Below are 19,428 nucleotides of genomic sequence, written 5' to 3'. Positions count from 1 at the left end.
TCTTTCAAAAATAAGTATCTCTGTATACAAATTGTATTCTTAATGGTTAATAGCTAAGCCTCAGGACTACAAGGATCTGCAGGAATGGGGGAAGGCAAGAAAGAGCAAGTAATAAAATGTGCATTGTGACATAGTGATGCAAACTCTTGCATCCAACAATGCAGTGCAAATATGAAATGGCAAAGCTGCACGATGATACCACAATGCACATTTTGTCATTTTGGTGTCATCATGATTAGAAACAGACATCTATAGACAGGATTTAGCTGACTTTGGTCTTGAAAAGTGAATCAAGGTATACTGTCATGAGTAAGGATGGCGAGCAGGGGGCTCCCATCCAGACTGTTAAGCGCATGCGTAGCACTGAGGAATTAGGTAGCCATTCAAAGAGACACAGATCGGGACCGCCTTAACCTTTGGGTTTTATATGTCTGGGTTTTTCCCACGCTTCTTCAGTTTGTTAGGATTCCTGTTATGTACAAGCAATAAAACATTAGAGACCAGTTCCTTGTCTCAGCGTGTTTCCTGGCGGTTAGGACATATACCTTGGTTAATGTTTGGATAGAAGTAAATCAGGAAATCCCAGGCCTGTAGGCTAGACTGAGAAATAAAAAATCAAAAATAATCCACAAGGAAGCAATATCAAGCTACTTTTGTACTGTTGCCAAAAATCCCTACATAGATGTGTCTATGAAGTCACCTACAGTCAAACTGACTTGGAGGAGACTTTATCTTTTGAGGGTTAATACTGATTTAAGTTATTAACCTGATGTTAAAGGCGATGATGCTCCAGGCCTATTCAGAGGAAGAAGAAAGACTTTTGATATTTATTCTTGCCTCTAAATCAAATTCTGTTCTGATTTATGCCTGCATAAACTGCTTAGGAATCCATGAAGTAACTCTGGATTGACACTGCTGGATTGATTTACAGTGTAAAATGAATTATGGATTAGAGAGATATGCCTAGTGTAGCATTGGACAATTCCCAATGGGACGTAAATAATGTTTTCTAGCATGCTGATTTCATCAACAGTGTAAGTACAGTTGCTTTGAATCAAAAGCATTTGAAATCCAGCTAAACCTTAAGACTTCTATTTCTTGGGAATACATAATTGTTTCAATGTAATAGTACCTGGATTTATTTAAAGAATGGCATAATTATCCAATCTATCATTTCTGCAAATGTAGCAACATCTGTTGAAATTCAGTGGAAGACTAGCCTCATTAGAAACAGAGACCTGACAAATGACTCAGAAGGATAAAAACCTGATCAGATACATCTGAAGAATTCAGGCAAAATACATGCCATCAAGGGAAAAGATACTGTACATCTTTAAAACGTAACTGTTTTTTACATTTCAATTATAATACTCTATTAATTTTTTAAATGAGCCCTTAAAACCTGGCTTTGAGCTAGAGTGGGTGATGGACTCCCTGCGGGATTTTTGCTTTATTAGATTGTGTTGTTTTTCCAGACTCTTCCTTTGTAGGCATTGTTGTAGGTATGCTATTTTTTATTGTTTTACTTGGAAGCTGCCCAGAATGATAGATTTGGGGAGCCTATAAATATGATGATGCTGATGATGCTGATGATGCTGATGCTGATGCTGATGCTGATGCTGATGCTGATGATAGATAGATAGATAGATAGATAGATAGATAGATAATAGATTCACACGACATGTCTATATAGTCTGTTCCTTTTACAATCAGATTGCACGGATTCTTTAATAATTACTTACTTTTTGTTATTTAATATCTCTTGTCTTAATTCTGTACATAATTGAGGAGGTTTTGACATGGTATATATTTAACATACCACTAAAAGACTTCCCAAGCAATTAATGCCTTAAAATATGTAATGGGTTTAAAACTATTAATTCAAATTGTCACTCAGCATATTAATAACTTAGCATTTTAGTCATTTAGTAGTTTAGTAACTTAGTTGCTCAGCATTCAATATTCCAATATTTTATTCACTTAGTAGTTTAGAAGCATAATTTACTCCTATTTACCTGAGATATTTGCTAGTTTTTTAGTATTTTCATTTATATCATATTTTAGTTTGTTATATCCTAGTCTGTGTAATTTATTTAGAAATTCATTTTAGTTCTTTCTTAGCCTTGTAACTTTTTTCATGAAACTGAATATAATATTTATCAGTAAGTGTAATAAAGGTGATTGATTATTTCAAATTGATATCTTCACAAGAGACTTGACATTCTAAAAGCTAAAATCTAACACACTATTACCTGGGAACCAAGTAAGAGGAGAGCCATGACAATCTATGGTGGGAAAAAATCAGGACTCTGATAGCAACTTTTCTGACTAACAAACCAGGATCTAAGTCTGGACGAAAGGTGAAACTGTGGTTGCTGATTCACTGAACTGGAGCCATTTGTATTATAAAACAAAAGTGTTGCACTCATGAACGTTGTGCCCTGCTTTGCCGGTATCTCTTTTGCAAAGGCCATCGGTTGAAAAACAGTAGTCTGGAGGGTATTGTAATGGTATGTGGGAATGACCTTGGGAGACAGGAGGAAAAGGCTTCTCAGCCCACAGAAGCAGAAGGTGCAAGAGAAGCATTTCAGAAGGGGCCCTCCCTGGTTTTCTGGAGAGTAAAAAGAGGGGAGAAATGCTTTAGACTTGCAAGATTGATGTCAGCCCTTCAAGGTAGTCCAGACAAGAAGCACAAATCATGAGTACTAATACTACCTTCACTAGAAGGTTACAGTAACAGAATCTTGCAGAAGGTGCTAGCGTTGATGTTTTCTGTTCTGTTATTCATCCTTCAATTACTTTTGAGCTTCCTTGTTTGCCCACTCACTTCCCCATCTGAATTAACCCCGTGGAAGGACTTCCTCCCTTAGGTCTTCCCTTGGTGTTTAATTAAAGTGTGGGGAGCCAGAAAGGCTGTAGACTGCTGGAGAGATGGTTGTACAATGAAATACAGGACATTTGGCCACCTTGTAACTAAATGTGCAAGATGATCACTGTCCACCCTTGAGAATTTATACTGAAATGCCAGAAGCAAATTCTCTTTCATCAAAGTGAATGAGAATAAATAGAAAAGAAAAAGAAAAAAAAAACAGGATAATTTTTTCTGCATGGCATTTTAATCTTCCATCCTTCCCCAGATCTCATTTCTCTTTCCTATGTAGCCTATCATCTGTGCATCACATTTCCTAGCCAAGCATTTATGCATTCACACTTTCCAAATGACAGAGATGAAAATCAGGAGGTATGTGTGATGCAAATAAGCAATGCAAAGTTACTCAGCACATTTACTTTGCATAGCACTGTGGTTCCTCACGTGGAGCATAATGACATGGTCACATTAGCAAACCACACTTTTCCTTGATGATCCAGGTTTATCCAGAAGTGATAGATTAACCATATTCAGGGTTGCCAGGCAAAATGAGCCTGTTGGGAAGCAGCAATTTAGTATATTTCTTTGGTGGTGGTTGACATTTTTTTCCTCTTAAAAACAAGAGAAGGATGGGATGGGGGAACCCATTACTGATTGTTTTCAGTTTCACAGTTAGCATATTGGAGGAAATCAAATCCCAAATCACACATTTTTTTCATACATATATATTGTTTTTTTAAATGTTTGTCCCACATGGTTGCAGGGTATGTTTGCTTTTGCACTGTGCTCACCTAGTTCTTACAGTGATGCAATGTTAATAGTACACTCCCTTGCCAGCAATCAACACCCAGATATGCAAAAATCAACACTAGGATTAACACCAGATGAACCATCAAACAGCACAATACACCCTAATCAAGGAACTATTAACTCAGGCAATCAACCAAGCAGCAAACAACAGCCCAATCAAAGAACTCCCAAGGAAAGAACAACACCCCCACCAACACAAGCAGGGCAGGCCACGGTATATAAACTGAGAGCAAGGCCCTCTCCCTCTTCGCACTGAAGATGTTGCCTAGTCTGGCAATGAAACGGCTGCAAGAAAACAACAAGGCTCAGAGAGTACCAAGGACTCCACAGTTCAACCCTGAGCTACGAATATTTGCTTTGATTGGTAGTACTACTAAATCTCCTATTTAATTCTCCTATATGTAACAAGTGAGGGCTTGCTTTCATGATCCCTTGTATTTGGTGACAATTAATTTTTATTGATTATCTGTGATTAATAGGTCTCTTGGGCTTATCCTCACAAGTCTGAGCAAGCTAGAATTCTTCAAGCACAATGCCACAAGGTTTTTTTATCTTAACAGTGATGGAAAGAAAAATCAAGTACAAGGAAATAATTACAGCGGTAATCCTGTCAAAGTTCAAGTTTTAATTAAATTAAAATAAACCAAAAACCTGTATCTTGTTCTTGTTCTATACTTCCAGTGAAAATAGAGAAAATAATAACATGAATTAGTGCATCATCTGAAATCCTAAAGCATGCAGTTCTCGTTTCAGTAATAAAGATTGCTTCCATACTTTGAGCTCTGCAATGTTGCTGAAGCATTAGCTTTTTTCAAGTCAGCAAAAGTGAAAATAAAATGAAAGTTTCACAGCGTATTTGAAATGATGCTACAGTATCCAGTATCTTTGTTATGGCCAAGGTTCTTCTGCAACATTTTATGAAACATCAGTCCTGTTCGTTAATGATCCCTGTATGAAGTCCACACATCTTAAAGTTTCCAGGGTTGAAAAACACTGATTTAATTATTCTCTATCATCCAGGTGCATCTGCAAGGAGGGTAAAAAAAAAACTGAAGATGGCAGCTGTGACTGCACAGTTGAAGCCCTAGCCCCTTTTAACATGTGTTGAACACACAGCACATGTAAAAAAGGGGGCAGGGCTTCAGTCATGCAGTCCCAGCTGCTTTCTTTACTTTCTTGACCTCTCCTTCCAATGGATGCCCCTGTTCCCATCTATGGACATCTGTGGAAAGAAGCAAATGACTAAACATGTGCTACAACACAATTCATGCCCCTTTTGAACTTCCACCATGACATCACATGCAAGGACATAAGGAGCAGCAGTTGTGTTGTGATGCCATAATGCAAGTTTCATCATTTTGGAAAAGGTTCTGTTCTTTTCTCTCTGCATCCTACATCAATAACTTTTTTCTCCATTTTTTGTCAATTAACATCAATTGCCTAGTGATCAGGAGTGGGTGGGGAACAAATACTAAAATCACTATTAACATAATATTTTAACTGATTAGGTTTGCTGCTTTCTGTGAAAAATACCGAGCCATCAGATTATTTCAAGCACAAAATTATATTTAAGATATGGATCCCTCCATGTATGGAACACAGAACAATTACTCACCATTAAGAAGATGCTGTCCTTTCTGCTGTTAATTAAAACTTTCTTCTCTACAGATTCAGGTTTTTATTATTTTCTATTTGGAAGAGCCATTATATTAGGTTGCACATTTACATTTATATTCCTTATTGGTAGGAAGGAGGACTTATTTCTCTTTTCTGTATCTTTAATTATTTTCTTCCACTTGCCCCCTTTTCTTTTAAAATAGTGCTACAATTTTATTATAAAAACATAAGAAAAAAGATATAAAGGAAGCCATAAATTGGCATAAGTAATCCCTTTAGACACGATCTTGTATAATTGCTGATAAAAGTAAAATTCCTGTCTCCTGTAATTAAGACCAGAGAAGTTTTTATCTTCCTACATGCACATGATCTAGCTTATTTCTTCTTTTGTGACTAGCTTTAATAACCATATGGAATCTTTTGGCAATTTTGCAAAGAATACAGTGTTTGCCAAATGTAGCCCAGGGAACAGGGTCAACAGATGACTGAACAAATTCGCCTTCTTAAATATCTTGGCAATCTTTCCTGGAACCTCATAAAGAAATAGTGATATTTAAAATGCAAAAAGCTGTGAGTGCTTTAAAGGCATTGTGTTAATATGATTATAATACAATACAATACAATACAATACAATACAATACAATACAATACAATACAATACAATACAATACAATACAATACAATATAATATATAATAATATGAGGTCAGTTGATTGAATCAGCAATAACTCTTTGTTAATCAAGTAATCGCACAAATGTTGCATAAGTTTTCTTTACAATGAAGAAGATCTTTGATATCATGCAAAACAATTTTTTCCCATGAGATTCACTTTTGCAGCTTACTGTCACATCAAAACAGGCCATAGTTTGAGCACTGTGCTCTGTTTACCTGAATGACATTCATGTATACTAGTCCTATGCTTAGCTAGATAATGATGATGGAAAATCATCATAATTCTTCAGGACAAAGTAATAGCCCTCAAATCTCATTTTTACCAGGCCAGTTTATGTGAGATTGAAATTCTGGAAAAAAATGAGAAAAGTCAGCAGGTTCTCTGCGACAGGGCCGCAACTAGGGTCTGTGTCACCCAGGGCAAACATGGTTTCCACGCCCATTTTGGCACCCCCCAGCACTCATTTGGGCTCCCCCTGGTGCTCACTTTGGCGCCCCACCAGTGTGGCACCTGGGGCACATGCCCCGATTGCCCCCCCCCAGTTGTAGCCCTCAGAAGAGCAGTCCAAGATCTCAGTCCAAAATCTTTTCTGTCACATTTTCTTGAAGTTCTGCCAACCAGAAATGCCAGAGATAAACTCCAGGATCCTATGTGTTCTGTACTTGGCATGCCAAGCATGTGCTTATCACTGAACTATGATCCTTTACAAATACAGCATCACCATATTCTTAGTTTGGTGCTATTTCCAGTATTAATAGAATATGTGCTTATATTCCATTCAATGCGTAGTCCCATGCACATGCCCCAATGCGTAGTCCTAATGCACATGCCCTGGTTGCGCCCCTAGCTGTGGCCCTGTATGTAGAAGTTCAAATTCTAATACAAAAATGTTGGTTTTGTCTAAATGTAATCAGTTAAATATTGAGAATTTCATTGTTCTAGTTTCTTTTCTTAAGCTGAAAAGACTTGGGCATTTATTAGGACAATTACATTGCCTGACCTATTGATGTATTTCAATGAGGAGATAAAAAAATAGTTTTTTATTATTGAACTACAGTATTTTCCCAGATTACACAAGGATGTTCAACAACACAGTGAGAAAAACTGGTTGAGGAAAGAAACTTCGTTATTTCATTAGGTTTCCAGCTGTCCTTATTTTGCAACTATCAAATGGCACTCAGGAATAATTTCATAATCCTGTAGAAACTGAAAAAGATCTTATCTCTTTTTGTTCTTGTTGAACTTCTTTGAGAGAGGATTTTTTAAAAAGTGTTCTGCTGTTATGCTTACTAGTATGTAGACTGCTAAACCCAAATGTATCTCTAGCTCCTAATTATACACTTTCTTGGTGTATCTCTTTTGGCTATAAGAAAAGATTATGAACAGCAGCTTCTTTCAAAGGTGTATTTAGCCATCTTTGCCTTTTTTCTTTCTCGTCTTCCCCCAGCTTTTGCTTTTTTTGAAATTCATATTTCATTTAAGATTCATATACTTTAATAATCTATAGAATGTCTTTATTTCATTGGTCCATGTAATAATAGCAATCAACTAATTAGTGTCTTCATCTGGGTAGAATATATCAGGGATAGCACAAAGTTTAACTATTGTTGATAGCTGTCTGTAGATTTTAAGTTCTTTATTGGTAATTTGAACTTATCCCCAGTTCCTGTCCCCAATTTTGAAGCAAATAAGAGAAAATTTAGACAGATGGTCCAGAATACTTGAGGACTGGGGATAAATGTGATTAACGACAGTATAACTACAAGATTATAGTTGAAAAACCTTCCTATGTTTGATCACATTATTTTTTTTTAAAAAAATACACTGTATTAGACAAATGACTTTGGTAGATACATCTGTGAGACTTTAATTGTGTAAATTAGAGTTAGGGTTATACTTAGAGTACCAGCCAACATGCAGACCTCTAAATTCACTATAACACTTTTTTTTGTTATGGAAAGATGGATTTTTTAAAATGGAGATTGTTATGCTTCACAGTCTCAGCAATAAACTGGATATTAATAAATAATCCCACAGTAGTGCTGTATAGAGAACAATAAAACTAGCTTAACCTACAAACATGAAACTTTTTCTTAAAGATACTCACACTATTACTCTTAAAGCATCAGTTGGTCCCTATTGAAAACTAGCATTGTAGCTGAGTTTTGTGGTTAAAAATAAGTGCCTGAAAAAATAGAATTTTATAGCATAAGAAACAATGGAATGCCATAACCTGTAGCAATACCATCCAAATGTTTAGTAAAAAAAGCATAGACAATTTCAGAGCAAAGGAATTTCTAGCTATTGTGGGTGTAAAAACACTTTGCAATTAAGATGTGTGCTACAAGCCTCAAGACTGAGAAAACTGTTTCTTCTACATTTGCATAGACATAAAACTGAGATATTTATATACATTAAAAAAATCTTCATAATCTGTGTACCCACTGCCTTATTTTGACAGAAAGAACTTTCACATTATGTCCAAGTCTCTTGGTGGAATGATCTGGTGAGAAATTATTTCTTGAAAGGAGCATTTTTCTAACTGTGAAAGGCTACATTAAGTTAAAAATACATGCCTGTATTTGATAGTCATTTTGCTGAAGAATTTCTATAAATTTTCCTTGCCTTATAATGCAGAGCAGAACGAATCCAATATAACAAGTAACAACTTTCTCAATTCAAACGAAGGATTAGTTTACTAAGGTGTTTCAAGGTACATTCTTGTCATTAGATTCAATTCCCATTTTATATATAAAAGATAAGGAACATCCCATTAAGTAGGACTTGGATCTCCAGTGGGATTCTTGGGCAGTGCCAATGTATCCAGCAACACTTCATGGTCCTGCTGGTTTTCATACCTGTATCTGATTTTATTTTAAATATTTTATTTAAAAACAAATAAATTACATGCTAGCATGCTATGGAGAGGTATAGTAAAAAACTAGTTTTAACTTTTCTTTTACTTATCTTATCCTACTATTTCTTTCTCCTTTTCTGCAATCTACATTACATTTCTTCTGCAAAGGAATAGCCAGATGGCCATCTACGGTATGTATGTATGTATGTGGCATGCTATAAAACAAAGCGGTAGCCTTACATATTACACATTCATTTCCAAGAATGTTTCTCTATCTCACACTGACCTCATAGATCTAAAAGAAATTCCTAGAAAATAAAAATGCCTCATCCCAGTGTTTCTTTGCAGATCTGAACCCTTGCCCAGGAAAAAAAGATAAATGTTAAAAAAAAAAAACTTTTTGCGGAGCTAGAGGGGGTGATATGGAAATGGGTGCATTGTTGTGTGTTATCTGAGCTGAAAGAGTTTTCTGTATATCTCTGCTGCCATTTAGTGACCACCTGGATTTTGGAAGTATATGCTTTGACTTTGGTCCATAAACTGTTAAATTGGGACCTATTTTGAGAAGGTGGAAGACAGACATTGATCAATAATAATAGAGCATTATTAAATTTTAGCAGCACAGACATTGCATAATGCTCCATTGGATCTAACTGTATAACGTTTGAATGTAGATTAGTTGAAATCTGTATACTTAAGCCACCATACAATCTACCTCATCCTGCTCCAGGAGCTGCTGCAAGTGAGAAAGACTTATGCCCACTTATAAACAAACTGTTATATAGCCAGGTTTCTTGAAGTAGGAGTATGTCAAATTCAGTGACATAATTCATGGAAGTGAGTCTTTAGTTTTAGCATTCTGGCCTGCAATATGCCATGAAAGTTGCTAGGGTTTTAGAGGTATCCAAATGTCAATTTGAGTTCCCAGTGGTGGCCATTGTAAGAGGCAGATCCTCAAGAATGGTGGGAATACCTGCAGTGACCTTGAGAAAGAAGACCTCTATTCAACAAACTGCATTATCTACAGCTAGAGAGTCTGCCAAGGACTCACTGAAAGTAGAGTTAATTGACTGATTTGGTGCATTGCCAGATTCAGAGCAAGCAGACACCATACAGAGGTTGGATGAATTAAGAGAAACATTGGTGACAATACATGCCATAACAAAACCATTAATTGATCAGGTCCTACCATGCACTTAGGACTGTGGCAGTAAACTCAATCAGCAAATTGCTAATGCCGCCACAGCCACAAAAAGCCCAGACACACGGACCATCAATGGACAACCTTTAATGTCTAACCCAGTCCCCGATACTGTAGTCTGCAGCTTGACAAAATGCTACATCAATTAGAGAATCTAAAGTACGCAGACCCTGAAAAAAGACTCATTTCTTGCCTTCATCAGATCCAAGCATGCTTTTAACACCAGTACCTTCCTATAGTGTAAATCCCCAATTGTATCCCCCCCAAAACAGTTCTAAATCACTGTGGAGGCTAGATGGGGATGCTGAAGATCAAACTGACAAAGAAGAATTCTTGTCCCAGTGATTAGCAGCCACTCAGAGACAGAATGGGTCTCATGCCATCCCTAGAATTGCCTCTTCTGATATTGATATTGTTTTCTCTGACATCCAAAACACACCCATTTCTCTGACAGTTGATCTTAATATCAAACAGTATGTACCAACTTATAAAGTTCAAATATAGTATGTGTAGCATTGTGATACACCTACCAGTACTGGACACACCTACCTTGGCAACCACTTCCAAATGAATCCATTGCCCCCCAAACAGATGGTATAACCCCATTTAAGTTCATAGTTGTAAAGCCACATTCACAGAGAACAGATATGTGTATTTTATGTCTACCTTCTTAATACAATCATCCATGAGACAAGCAGAAAACAAAACAATACACAAATTCCATCATGGAACATTAGAGCTACACTATCTGGGCTTCAGAACTCCAGATTCCTCCTTGCTACCTCTAGTGTCATCTGGATTTTTGCAGCACAGATATGGTATCCCTGTTGAAGACATACCTATACAGGGAAATCTGTCGTGTTCTTCAGCATGAAGCAGCTTCAGTTCATCTTTTGAAAAGGAACTGCCACTCATCAAAAGCATGAGAAGGAGCAGGAAAGTTAAGGAAGGAGCTTTCTTCCAACACATATTTTTTCTGAAGGAATAAAGAAAAATTACAAGGGAAGAGAAACAAAATCAGGAATAAGATGTAACTGAGATTCTTAGGGCAGCTTCCCCAACCAGATGATATCTAGATGTTTGGATCATATCATTATCTCCAGCCTGCATGGCCAATGGTAAGGGCAATGGGAAGAATAGATCAAAATATCCAGAACAGCATTTCCCAAACTGGTTGCTGTCCAGATTGTGGATTTCAGCTTTCACACCAACTTGGCCATTGCTGAGATTTCTGGCAGTTGAATTTGACGTGTACAGTACAGTATGTGCCTGAGAAAAATGGATCAAGAGAAACTTTACTCAAAGAATGCAGACAGTGAATTCTCATAATTTTCCTTTTCTGCAAAGCAACTTGGAGATGCTTAATATTATACATTCATGCTATGAAAACCTGGCAGTTAATCAAATCTTTATTTTCTTGAATGAAAAAAAAGTGGTAGATGTCAACTAACTCTAACTCAGGGCTGCACAACTTATGAGCTGTTGAGCAAAATACAGACTAACAGTCCCATATTGTGATTTACCTGAAGTTTGAAAGTTTCCTGTTTTCTCAGTTTCAGGCAAGTTTTATTCAACTCCTGATGAATTGCTTCCTATGGCCAATGCCAAGGCCTGGGAGAGCTATTGTCATGTTCCCTGTTTCAATGTTGCTGAACATCGTAATGGTTCGCATGCCAGAGTGTTGACGCGCGTTCCTGGCTGGGAGGGTGCTGCTGATAAACATTGTATAGAAAGTTCTGTTTGCCTCAGCCGTGGAGGAATGTGTTTGGGTTATCGCTTTAATGTCAAGGTTTTTCTGCCCGTTGATCAGCAGAGCTCATTAGGAGCACCTGGGAATGTGGGATTGTAATGAAATAAGGGGGTGGGTGGGACGTTGTTTGAAGCGGGGCTATTTAGTTTGACCTTGGGCGCGCTTTTCTCATTCTCAGCTTTCTTTCTGTTTGCACTCTATTCTAAATAAAATCAGAACCTAAACTTTGATTTGGAGTCTGAACGTTTTATTTGGGTTCAGGCAATCATCACATAAAGCTGAGAACCATTTCACGAAAAAACCTCGCTAGTCTCTACCAAGAAATGTTCCTGTGAAAGAAGAAGTTAGCGATGGCAGAATCGAGGAAAGAGTCCACGGGGTTTGGGGAGGTGACCAGACAGCTCCTGGAGTCGGCATTTCCGAGCAGGGACCCGAGCCCCCTCCCATCCCACCTCGCACCCCATTCCAGAGAATCAAGCTCCAGCCCGGAGTTGGGGGACCCGACGGACGAGGGGGTAACAGAACAGATTATGTGGGATGCCATGGCAGACCCCCGGCCAGGGACATCCCACACCTCATGGAGGCTGCGGTGCCCCCTGACTCCTGAGAAGGAGTCCACCAAAGTGTCGGCAAGTCATCAACCTGATGGACCAGGGCTGGAGGACTCCGTCACGCCTGACAGGATCAGAGTCATTGAATCCAAGATCGAGTCTATGGAGTATATGCTACAATCCATTTCAACTGCAGTGGACCTGGTGAGGATTGTTGGTAGTCCAGGTGCAGCGATGGGACCCACCATCCCCCCTCCTCCATCGCCAGCACCGAGGGGGAGTGGCCGGCCACGGGACTCTTCCCCGGGTCTCCGTGGTCCCACTCCAGTGTCAGGGACCCCAGCTCGTCCACCGGTTGGGGCTGCACCAGTTGGCGGGGTCGCTAAGGACTTTCCAGTGAAGTTTGATGGCGACCCCACAAATTTGTCATTTTTCCTTACCAACGCGGCAAATTATATGCAGCAATATGGACACTGCTTCACCTCAGAAGGGGCAAAGATCATGGCGATTGCCACAAAGCTGAAGGGCAGAGCTGCTAACTGGTATGTACAATTATCTGAGGCAAAAGCCCCAGCGCTTGGTGCCTTCGACTCCTTTTTAGTCGCTTTGAGACGGTACTTTGAAGATCCCCTGGCTAAGGCAAGGGCTAAGGAAGCTTTAAAGGAACTTGTGCAGGGGCAGAAATTGGTTGCCGATTATGCCCTGGAATTCAAGGTATTGGCAGGTAAAGTTCCTGAATGGTCCGAAGCTACCCTGATAGACAGATTTAAGGACGGGCTCAATCGGGAGGTGTTGAAATGGGCGCTGTGCAGGGATGATCTGGACTCGCTTCATGATTGGATCTGTCTCGCCGGTAAGGCTGAACATGCCCAGCGTACCTATATGCAAGCCACTAAAGGGGATAAGCTGCACTCCAGTGGAAAGAGCCCGAGACAGCCGTCTGCCACAGGGTGGGACGATGAGAAACAACGACGTTTTGCCCGAGGGCAATGCATCAAGTGTGGCAAACCAGGTCACCGCGCTGCGGACTGTCACAAGACTAAACCTACGGATCGCCCGTCTAAACCTCCGCAGAAGACACCTAACCCTCCCCGTCGGCTGGCGGCAAAGGCAGCCGCGGAGGAGGAGGACGATGTCTACCTCGGGGGAGATGCTTGTGCTGCCCTTGAACTGCCAGTGGGAAACGACTTCCACCTGTCTTAAGCAGCGCCGCTGGACAGGTGGTGAAGAATGGGCGCGATACCAACATGGTGAGTGCTGACTGCCCCATCCTAGCTGTAAAGATCACATTGGCCTCTCGCTCCAGAACAGATTTCGTTTTATTTGGGTTCGGGCAATCATCACAGCTATAAGTAGAACGTAAGTCTTTAGCGACTAAAGAAAAATAATCACACATTAAATAGTTTTAAAATCATGGATGCTTCATTTTTGTATTAACACTGACATCATTAGAAGACAATACACAATCACCTCTTTTACTTAAACTTTTTCTTAAACCTTAAACTGGATTTAAAATGAGGGGAAAAAAATAACTTGAGTTGATTCACAAGACCTTTATTTAACACTGTCTAGTGATCTGGTTGAAATGGTTGCTGACTAATTCCTGCCCAACTTTGAATCATTTAGTGGTGCAGGGTCTTGATAATAATGAAAAGCTGTGTCAGAATAAAAATGATCCTGAAACATTTAATGCTTTTTTCTTGTTCAATATCTTGTCACCTGACCATTTGTATCATTGCTGCAATGGGAATCTCCCTTTCAGCCTGCAAGTTTCCCATTAGGGTAGAAATACTTAAATCACTTGAGAGAGATTTTCAAAACTATTGAAGTAGCCCCAAAACAATTACCAGAAAATTGAGAAACCATCCAAACATTCCTTGCTGTTGTATACCTCAAAGTCAAGGCCTTGCAGCAGTGATCATAAGGGAGAGAAATAGCTAAAGACATATGGTTGACCTTCCAGTCTAGCATCCAACTAGTAAATGCCAAATTGGTTGCAACCATTGTAATTCAATCAACCCACCCACCCCAATTTCTAAACCTGTATGACATACTGTAGGAGTATAAAGCTGTACCTTCTTAAATCCTTGGATGTGTTCCCCAAGACATCCCCAAATTTTAATTTCAGTATGATAGGAGGTGAAGATGATTAGATATTTGACTGAAAATACATATTACCCATATTTCATTTTAAACATAATGGAAATGGAAATGATATATTTTAGTTTTTGTCTTATTTTCTGGAGTGCAGCCACTGGCATCTAATTTAAAGGCCCATTTGGACCCATCCCAGAAAACCTTGGAAATCATTTGCTGTATCATAAGCCAACTTTGCACAGTAGCTCAAGGTACAGCTGGGTGATGCTCTCCGTGCTGTCACAGAATTATGTTTTCCTTTATTGGAAGGTCATGTTTCTTGTTTTCCAAAGCTAAGTTCTCTATTGGAATGGGGGGTCCAGTCCAAATCCAGTTTACATATAAACAATCATAAGATGGGAAAGTGCCAGGGCCCTGTTGTGGCCTATCCAGTACTTGTGCAGCAGGTTGGACAGATAAACAAGGAACAAAATCCCAATTTTATGGGAGACACCTGCATTTCTATTTCAATGATACAATTTAATTGCCTGATTGACAAAGTGAGTTATTGACTAGGAACGGTTTATCAGAATTTTACTTTAGTTCCCAGGACAAGCCCATCCGTATTATACCAAACCTGCAGCCAAATCAAAACTGAAATCAAGCTGGAAAGGAGCCACCAAAGCACACCCACACATCAAAGCTGCTTGTACCTCATCAGAACAGTATAATTCATTCTTGGGAACATTTGGCTTTGGGAGATCTGTATTCCTTACTGATTACTGAGGACAAAAAGGTTACTCATCCTTCATTTACCTGGAGTGGCAACCCGAAGTACTCCAGATGTTGCTGCATTCTTTGTCCTCAGCCTTGCTTCCTTGGGCTGCTGGGAGTTGAAAGTCAGAAGCATCTGGAGTGTCGCATGTTGCCTAGACTTGGCAAGTTTACCATTCCATATGATCTAAGTGCTTTTTAACTTTCCTGATCCCAGACCCTGGATATGGTTGCAAGCACTGCATGAATCCTGAAAACGAACACTCCGTGCTGCAGGACTTATCTTCAAGGATAAATTGCCAGCCCCAATGCAATTACTGGACTATACAAATCCAGCCCACCACATCAATAGAAATAAGTGCTTTTTTTTTTCCAGGCAAAAGCCCCATAACTCTCTCAAGATCTGCTGGAAGACAACTGATGAAGCTTTTCACATCACCACATCTTTATAAGAAAATCCTGCCTCAAAAGAAAACAGGCAAGAAGCCAAACCAAACCATATCAAAACCCCACCCCATGCTAAGCAAAGGCATCATGTCTTACCAGTAATTCTGATCACTCAGCAGCCAACAGATGTCTCTTCTGAGGACAGAACTTCTCACAGAGAAAGACTCTTGTGGTGGTTTTCCTCTTCCTGTTTTCCTAACAAATGTGGCTGATTGATATGGGGGTGGGGCTATACTTGCTCATAAACTTTATAAAACTGAAACTAAAATGTGAGGGAAAAGAAGAAATCTGCTCTGCTCAAGACATTACATGGGCACGAAGCAGATACGGTTTTAAAGCTTGCCTTACACATCCCTCCTACAGTTATCAAAGCAGTAACATGTAGCCAAAGAGTTAGCTATGTATAGAAATACGAAACATTTCTATTTCACCTTTGACTTTCAAAATAATCCCCCACATGTTTCTCAGATCTGCAAATAACAAATACAGTTGATAATCAAAAGAGTTCTGAAGCTTGGGGGGACATCTGGATGGAGATGCAGATCCTAAAAATAGTAATAAACCCTCTGCCAAATCAAATTATGCTGCAGCTGGTGGCTTGGGAGAATGATGCCACCCCAAGTTTCTGTTTTTCAAGTAATAGTTAATGCAGGCAGCAAATGGCATGACCCAGATAACTTGGTTTGGCTTCCTTACACTGAAAGGGTGTCTATGCTGTCTCTGGAAAAGACCCCGCTCCAGCTTCCCTGACATTGCAGTGTGCAGACTTGATTGAACAAAAGAGCTCAAATACAGCAATTTAGCATCTTAGAAGGAAATGGATGGAAACTCTGGGACTCTTTCTTGTTTATTTCCTTTTTATTTCTTGGAAGAATGGCATAAACATGAGAGTTGGTTGATAATTGCTAGCAACCAAGCATGGGCTGGATGGCAGTTTGTTAGTTTTGGTCATTGGGCAAAAAAAGAAAAGAAGCTACAGTTGACTGAGTGACATCCCACCATGTAAACATGTCCTATCCTCATAGCATCCCCATTTCTAAAAAGTTCTGACAGAAGAGCCAGGAGCTTTGAATTGGGAACAGAAAATTGGGGGAAGGGGAAGGCTGATAACATCTCATTTGAGACTGCCCAAGTCCGTTATTTGGGGACTTTCCATAGCTTGGAGCAATGACTTAGTACACATTTTATGGAGGATTTTTGGTGCTCAAGTTGCAGGAATAAACATTGTGAGCAGGGTAGAAAAGGGTATCTCTGCTGATGTGGTCTTTATTTTGGTTTCCTGAATAAGATCATTTGGGGCCGTTTTGAATGTGACAAAAAAGGAGGGGAAGGAGGGGCTGCTTTGTGGCCTTTTTCTAAATATCTCCATTCCTACCATTAGTGAGAGAAAACAGATTGTATCCAGGGAGTTGGGGTGGGGCTGGGGAATTGAAATCTATTTCCAAAGTCCTCTTCTTTCTCTGACAGGCCCCAGAATTGTAGGATTCTATAGCAACCCAAAGGCTGTTCTACAGAGTACAGTATGGCAGACAAAGACATATATGTTCCCTTCCTTGGCTATATCAAACCAGCAGTGTAGTAGGGATTCCTTTTGTTCTGTGTGGATCTAACAAATGCATTTTTCTTGAAGGTAATGTCGAGTTATAAAAAAACTAGTGGAACAGAAAGGAGAGGGGATCTCATTATGACCAGATCAAAACTCTATAGAATGAACAGCAAGAGTTTTGGGAGGGGTGTAGTTCTGCATGCAGAACGAGCATAGTGGGGCCCCTGTCAGGGCTTCCTAGTAGCAGGAAAAGGTTGCCATACAAGGAATTAATATAGAGAGAAGAAAAAGATGGGGGGGAGGCAAGGGAGAAAAGGAAGTCCAAAACCTCTCTTCTTAAAGGGTGTACTGTAAAACAACATATGTTCTCTCCCTTCTCAGGGATTTTCTGATATGGCTATTGTATACTTGTATACATTAAAGAACTATTTCCTACCTTCAACTTCATGCCTACTTTAAAGGACTGGAGAAGGCTATTTTCTCTTCTTAACTTCTTAGATAACAGTTCTGTTATCTAAGCATCCTGAAGCTCAAAAGGGTTTTGACATCTTTTTTTTTTTCATTTGTTCTCCTAAGTTACAAATGTGCTGTATCTAATTCTGCAGATCTAAGGAATCCCTGCAGCTTGGAAAATCTGCTCTTTCTCCTGAGTGATTCAGCTTTGCTTCCAAAGGTATAGGCAATCAATTGTTTATTAGAACAAAGGTAGGGATTTCTTGACCTGAATTTATTCCTAAACTTTTAAAAAATTATTTTCTTGGATTATAGCACCAAAATTGCCCATCTCTGCATCAGTGAGTCATCTTATACCACTTCCTGGCAGGAGCATCCCAGAAACTTGATTTGATTTTAGCAAAGTTGTATGTGCTCAACTTTTTGAGTCAGTGACTCCTGGTAGCTCTGTTGAGACACCACCACTCAAGGAGTTTCCAGGAGCAGACAAAGCCAAATGCCAGAGTTGTTTAAGTAGGTGGCATACAAATAATTGTAACAAATAAAGTAAGTAAGTTCTTGATTGGTCCCAAGGAACATCAATTGCATTATGATGAATGAAGATGCAGAAATTGCTAGCAGCACATCTGAACACCTAAATCTTATAAATAAGAAGTATGCTCTAGATCAGGCTATTATGACAAGCTAAAAAGATGTGTGTGGCCCTCCAGGTCCTGTCTGATCTTTCAGTTGCCAGTACCACTGCTCATGGTATCCTTCTGGACTATGAGTGAGGGGCACTGTTCTGCAATACTTCTCTTCCCTGAAGAGTTTGGGAGGGGAGAGGTTAAGCCTCAGGGCCCTCCATTTTGGGGTGCAACAAAGTTGACAGTTCTGCCCTTCTTAACTACATGAAACCATTGGGAAAGGTCATCCATTGGCATGGGGTCAGGTATATCAATATGCTAATGATACTCAGCTATATATCTCAATCCTGGGCCAAAGAAGGAGGTGCAGTTGAGGCCCTCTCCTGGTAGCTGGAGGCTGTGGGGATCTGGATGGGGAATAACAGACCCGGGTTCAATCTCAAAAATACAAAATGTTTCTGCATTCAAAAGCCAACTGACCCCTGTGATATTCCATCTTTGGTTCTGGACTAAGTCACACTCCCCTGGGACAAACTGGTGCATAATCTGGGGGAGGGGGTCCTCCTGGATTCACAACTCCTGTTTGACTAGTAGGTTGCAGTTGTGATCAGAAGGGGACCCTCTCTCTCGTCTATCTATCTTGGCATATAGGCTGTTCCAATTGCAAATGATTCTAAGTAGCCTATAAGTCTAGTAAAGTTACTTTTTACTCTCTAGGTGAACCAGTTGAATGGTTGACACTCCCTCCCCCCCCAAATTTTTTAAAAAAGAAAAGTAGCTGCAGGAGCTGCAGCTCCCTCACAACCAGAAGAGGATTAATAGGTGAGTGAACAGATCAGGAACTAAATTCCCACAGGAAACTGGCTGAACCAACTGAAATCACGAATTTGCTGACACAAAACATGTCATTTGAAGCTGCCTCCCTTGATGCGCATCAATGCGTCTTTCACTGCTCACATGCAATGTCAGGAAGCAGGGTAAGAAGGGAAACACTCCCTCCAGAAAGCAGTGCCTAAAGCTATTCTTGGGCTACTTTAACTGCAAGTGGACAATGAGATACAAACTATGGCATATGGACATGATTTCCAGAAATGGTTAATGTGCCATCCTCACACTGGGGCAAGGAGGCTATGTGGATTGGCCCTAAGGAAAATAAATAAATAAATAAGTCCAACTA

The 19,428-nt window shown here is 39.7% G+C and overlaps 1 protein-coding gene across 1 annotated transcript in view; it reads right to left on the bottom strand.

Annotated features, from left to right (window-relative positions):
- The window catches only part of AOAH (acyloxyacyl hydrolase), an 84,436-nt gene extending 73,437 nt beyond the window's left edge, over positions 1–10,999 (bottom strand). Inside the window, exon 1 of the mRNA XM_063304035.1 lies at positions 10,868–10,999. Within this exon, the coding sequence (XP_063160105.1) occupies positions 10,868–10,997 (130 nt within the window). The 5' untranslated portion in view covers positions 10,998–10,999. The remainder of the gene's footprint in view (positions 1–10,867) is intronic.
- Positions 11,000–19,428: the final 8,429 nt, after the last annotated feature.

The sequence above is a fragment of the Candoia aspera genome, chromosome 4, assembly GCF_035149785.1.
Source record: "Candoia aspera isolate rCanAsp1 chromosome 4, rCanAsp1.hap2, whole genome shotgun sequence".
Classification (NCBI taxonomy): Eukaryota; Metazoa; Chordata; class Lepidosauria; order Squamata; family Boidae; genus Candoia; species Candoia aspera.
The sequence above is the reverse complement of the archived record's forward strand: the minus strand, read 5'-3'. Positions and strand labels throughout refer to the sequence as shown.